This window comes from Phaenicophaeus curvirostris, chromosome Z (genome assembly GCF_032191515.1).
Source record: "Phaenicophaeus curvirostris isolate KB17595 chromosome Z, BPBGC_Pcur_1.0, whole genome shotgun sequence".
NCBI lineage: Eukaryota > Metazoa > Chordata > Aves > Cuculiformes > Cuculidae > Phaenicophaeus > Phaenicophaeus curvirostris.
This window is the reverse complement of record NC_091431.1, coordinates 27148950-27154564: the sequence shown is the minus strand read 5'-3', so window position 1 is coordinate 27154564 and position 5615 is coordinate 27148950. Positions and strand designations below refer to the sequence as shown.

General features: G+C 38.8%; 1 protein-coding gene across 1 annotated transcript; it reads left to right on the top strand.

Annotated features, from left to right (window-relative positions):
- The first annotated feature begins 255 nt into the window (after positions 1–255).
- Positions 256–5245, top strand: LOC138733232 (cryptic protein-like). Its single transcript, XM_069880256.1, has 6 exons — positions 256–519; positions 1014–1063; positions 1186–1359; positions 2184–2298; positions 2403–2512; positions 4429–5245. Exons 1-6 carry the CDS (start codon positions 407–409, stop codon positions 4551–4553), a joined length of 687 nt encoding a protein of 228 aa, XP_069736357.1. The 5' UTR covers positions 256–406; the 3' UTR covers positions 4554–5245.
- The last annotated feature ends 370 nt before the right edge of the window (positions 5246–5615 follow it).

Here is a 5615-nt window from a genome sequence, read left to right as displayed (position 1 = left end):
GTGATTCTGTGATTCTGTGATTACATAACTATTGCACTACTGCAGAACAGTTTTTCCTTCCCCGTGCAGTAAGCAGTAGTACAAGGTCTTTTATGTTAAGAAATGAACTGGAGTGGAGAACTTCCTGGCTTGTGCTTTTTCTGCGGCCATGGTCCCTTAAGCCTGCCCCCAGGAATAGATGCCCCCACTTTGCTCCACCCTTCAGCAATGTATGTAAATCAGGGGCAGAGCAGGGAGTTACAGCTTGGAGATGGTCCCTGCTTGCCAGGACCTCAGTGAGGGCTCTGCAAGGGGTACAGATGAGAACTATGCCTTTTCCACGTTATTATAAACTGGACAGAGACAGAAAAGTTACATCCACCCTTTCTCCTTCTCTTTTTGCCGTGTACTGTGTCAGGACTGCTGCATGCAACAGCCTTCATTGAGAGGCTTTGGACCTCCTCCTTCTGTTCAAGCTTTCCTGGAGGACCTCACGGGTGTTTCAAGCTACAGGAAGATGTACTGGGGAAATCACGTTAGGTAAGGCTGCCTGAGCTGCCAGGGACCTTATCCTGCCAAGGACGCTTTTCCTTCTAGTAGTGCTTTTTTTTTTTTTGTTCATGATCAGGGCTGGGAGCTGAAAGGAATAAATGTGCCAGGAACTGCGGGTGAAGTGAAGGCTAATGTTTTCCTCTTGCTTTTCCTGCTTTTGTAACTGCTGGGAACAACCTAGTCGTGCTAAAGAAATTTACAGAAAGAGACTTTTTTGATTGATTGTCAACCAGCAAATTTATGGAATCGATAACTTTCTGGAAGTCTCCCTCCCTCCTCCCCCCAGTTTACCTCCCCAAGACACAATTTTCAAGCTTTAATTTGAGATTTTTTTGATGTGTTAATTCGATTACTGCTGGCATAAAATGTTTATAGTTCATAGTTATTATTAAAGATTGGAAAAGGCGCCTCCCCCCGTCCCCCATCTTCGGTTTAGTATCTTATTAGCACGAAGTTATTTCAGCTCTTTGGTTTTTTTCTAGGATCCTTTTCACTGTGACTCTGGTGTGCCAGGCTGTTCATTTAGGAAAAGGTAAGGAAAATTTCGTGTTTCGCCTCGCTTCCCCCACCCCCGGTGTTTCTTTTCTACATTTACACTATGTATGCTTTCATCGCAAGTTACCCTTTTCTGTCATATTTGCTCTTCTTCTCAAGGCCGTGAAAAAGAAGAACGTGAAGATTTGAACAATGTCAACGTCACAGCACAAAAGCAGCACCCTAAGAACGAGGGGAGTATTATAAATGCTCTCAATGACATGAATCAGAGTTACGAAAGCAGAAAGCAACAGAATTCCAGGGCATTTGTACCTTTCACTGGGATTACAGAGAGTAGGTAACATTATTTATTTAAAAGCAATTTTATAACATTTTTTAAACTATTATGTCACAGCAATGCTTCGATTTTTGTCCCGGAAGATTCCAGCCGGTTGGTTTTCTGTGACCACTCATTTAAATTATTCCCATGGCCACTTAAGAAATGGTGATAAAAACTTAAGATACAGATGGGGATCTCTTACTTGCAAAAAGTGGTAACGGAAACCAGGGAATTAAGAGGGATTGGTCTCCTGGATTTGCAAAAGTGTTTGTAAAATTCTGTTCATATTTTTTAAAATTCACCAATTTAATGACTAAAAAAAATAAAATAAAGTTAAGAGATTTCAGAAAGCAACAGTACTAACAACAACAAAAGCCACAGCAGAGAAACGTGTATTTCCTGCCACATATAAACTTTTAGACTGGTAATCCCAGGAGTTTGAGAAAGGTTAGACGTAGCTTTACCCTTCTCTCTCAAAAATTAGCAACTCTTCCCGGTAACAAAGCCCCGTTTCTTGGTGACTGAAAACTGCCTCGGTCAAAATGAAACATTTCTTTTGCTTGAATATCTGCTGCTGCTGCTACTGGACTTGCCAAGCATGGCTTCTTGACTGTTCTGTAATCCCTAGTAGTTTGCTTCTAATCCTTAACTAAACAAACTGGGTTTAACTGAACAAACACTCCTAACAGGCAGATAATTTTATTGTTTCTAAGGACAATAAAAGTAGATAGCCTTAAGATCCTTTGGCAACTGGACAGACCTGAGAGAACAAGTGAGAAAAAGAGGGGGGTTGGAGCCCCCTGGGATGATTGATAACCTCTGTAAGATTGTCTTGCAGGTAAAAAACTGAACAGACACTGCTGCCAAAATGGAGGGACTTGCATCCTAGGGGCTTTCTGTGCCTGCCCAAAGCATTTCACTGGCAGATACTGTGAACATGATGAGCGGCAAAGGTAAAAACCAGCCCAAACCCAGAGAATGTAAGCAAACTGCTCTAGATGGTTATTTTTTGTGTTGGGATCAAAGATGAACCAAACGTTTCCCTTGTCCTTGACAGCAACTGCGGCAGCATTGCCCACGGTGCCTGGGTGCTGAAGGGCTGTTGGCTGTGTCGGTGTGGCTATGGTACTCTGAACTGTCTCTCAGAAATAAAGCACAATAACTGTGGTAAGGAATAGTTAGCAACAATTTTTGTCTTGCGGGTAATAGAATTGCCTTCTGCAAAGGTGGGGTACTCCAAGGATGCTGTGTGTGCTCTGTTCTGACCTCTGTGGTGGCCTGCTTTGTTTCAGAGAATGCATCAGGGAAACACCGTACTGTGTACAGTATATCACATAAAATACTCTGGGATCTATATAATCCCGTGCAGTAAGAAACTTCCCCATTTTAATTGATAATTACAGGGATTAAATGTTTCTCTGTTCTGCAAAACTTGCACGTCTATGACTTCCCACTTAACCAGGATGATTTGTACAACTGAACTACACCCAAGCATACAAAACTCTTTCTTATGTAAGGGAAAAGGAAGAAAAAAAAAAAAAGTAGTATAAGCTAGAGTAGTAAAAGTAGAAACCAATATTACACTAGAGAAACAAGTATTGAAAACTTCCATACTCTTGCATAAGCTACCTAACACATAAATGGCAGATAACTAGTCTAAACCTTATTTTAAGACCTGTATTTTAATTTTCAAAATATTCAAATACAGAATTCTAAGACTAAGCACACTCTGCAAAAATTGTGTAGTCGGCATCAGCAGCACCCAAGTCTCCTCAGCTCTGTTATTTTAAGACAAGTTTTTATACATCAGCCTGTGAAAATCCCAATATAAAGGTTTGGGTATTTTTTAAAACAATGTGTCCACTAGTATAAAAGCTTGAAAGATTGCTTTACAGGTACTTATTTTCCAAGGAGAACTAGCTACTGAGATCCAGACTGTATTCAGTAGTCTGAGATTACTGTTTACTAATAAGTTTAGTATTATTTTATCTCCATTATAGTATATAACTCTGGGGCAAAGTTCTTGTCCTTGTCTAGCCATGACGTCTCAATCTCACCTTGGGCTGTAATATACTTTCAGTTGTGCCAGCATCAGCAGTTAGAAAACAACAGACCTAAATAGCGTCGAGATTCATTTGCACCCCAAGGAACTGATCTGATTCCTATCTGAGTGGCAGAGCATTGAAGCTGTGACTCCTGAGCAATGCCACCAATTCAGAAGTAAATACAAAATTCAAAACTTGAGACTCCTAGGTCCCCAGGATATGACCTGCTGTGTGATAAGCCCACAAGTCCAGAGAAGTGAATGCGAAAGAAAAGTGACATTCCTGTCTTTGTAATTACAGACAAAAAAAGAAAAAGGAAAAACAACAAAATCCACAAACCCCACCAAAACCAAAGGCCCACCACAAAAAATGCTTTTGCCTTGGAGTTTTCTGTATTGGCTAAGTATGTGAGGCACACAACTTACTCATTAAACTCTTCAGGAGAGTTAAATGCTCAAGTTCCCTTTGGTGTTCTCCTTTCAGTCAGCCCTATTGTTCCCCATTACAGGAGCAAAACTCCTTGTCTCTCCGTGCTCAAGTAAAAGCAGAATACTGCTTGAAGCTCTTGAGGTCAGTTTAACAAAGGCAATAAAGATGACAGTGAAAAATCATTTGTACGCTTCCTGAGCAGGCAGGCAGTGGCTTTCACGTGCATCATGAGGGTATGGCTTTCTGCTTGTGTTAAAAAATGAAGTCCCTTACCTTCAAGGAAGGGTTAAAAGGCTATATGCAGACCTGAGTGCATACCTCTTGTGAAGATTTCCTCTTGCTTTTGCTTGGTATTTACTTCTGTTTATTCAGAGATTAATGCCTGCAAGAGCTGATAAGTGCTATCAGTTGGTCCTCAAACGATCATTGATGGGACATCTATTCACATTTCTCCCCGGAGAATAGCCTCTTAGATTGGCTTTAACAACTGATATCTTTACCTTAAGTACCTGTGAGATGTCGAGGACTTTCAAAGTATGTTGAGAATATTTGTTTAAAAATTTACACATTTCGTTCATTAACTATTTTATTTTCCTGATATTCTTTCAGAACTGAAATCAGAAAAGGAGGAATTTACCAGCCTATATTCTAATGGGCTAAGATTACAACACACAGTGTTTTCACTCGCTTGCCTGCTCTCTGTCCTCCTGGAGCTCTGCTGCTGGCAGTTGTGAAACTGGATAACAGAGGAAATATCTTAGGATGGATGTAACCCTCACCATAAGTCTTACAAATTTTTTTATCCTATGAGCTACAGAAGACAAGTCCACCTACATATTGGAGGCAGACTAAGATGTACTAGTTAATGCTGAAATGTTTGGATTGTTATAAATTAAGATTATATTAATGTGAAGTATTTATTATTATTTTATTACTATGATCAATGTATGATTCTAATGATTCTTTAGTTCTAAAATACTCTTCTTCCAGTGGAAGCAAAATACCCCAATGTTCTATGCCTTAGGTACTGTAAGTTATAGTAATTTTCTTCATACACAGTTCAACTATTTTAACAAATAAAGCTGATTTCATGTCTGAAAGGTTTTTTATTTGGCTTTATTTAAACTTGGCAATTCTTATCTGCCATTTGTAACTGCATTGTATCCTGTAACAAAACAGTAAGAAAAGGACAGGATAGAATGAACAATCTGAAATTTGAAGAGATAAGGAGGAACTTAGGAGTACATTTTAAACCCTAATATACAGAAGCACTCCAAAAGTTATATAGTGTTTCAATTTTTATTATTACTTATTATAGTTTAATAGTATGCATGCATAATCTTTGGCAGGAAGCATCTTTTTCTTAACAACACATACCTGATACTTATTTGACTGTTGGGGGGGGTTATTTTGCTTCCTAGAAATATGAGCTCTTCTCAAAAAGACAATAAAGAACTTTTTCTGTAGGAAATCTGTCTTGATTTATATACTATTTAAATATGAGCATTCCTAGGCTGTCAAATAAAAAATGTTAAGAATGTATACCTGCATTTGTAATGCTATATAAGGCCAGAAACATGTTTGTTTAAAAAATACATTGCAAAGAGAAGCCTAAAATGTACCTTCATATTTTGAAGGTGGAGCTACCACAGAGGAACGATCAGGCTTGTAATTCTGTATGCCTAAGAGACATTATTGATACATAAAATTCTTAATGACTTCTAAAAGTTCAATATATTTAATTCTTAAAATTCCTGTATTAATCCCTTTGGTGCCGGAAAAGAAGAATCCAGTTA

Bases quoted from the DNA above. Each gene is read 5' to 3' on its own strand.
- LOC138733232 (XM_069880256.1), top strand. From the start codon at position 407: ATGCAACAGCCTTCATTGAGAGGCTTTGGACCTCCTCCTTCTGTTCAA. The intron at 1,064-1,185 runs GTAAGGAAAATT...CTTCTTCTCAAG, and splicing joins GGCTGTTCATTTAGGAAAAG to GCCGTGAAAAAGAAGAACGT. The intron at 2,513-4,428 runs GTAAGGAATAGT...ATATTCTTTCAG, and splicing joins AATAAAGCACAATAACTGTG to AACTGAAATCAGAAAAGGAG.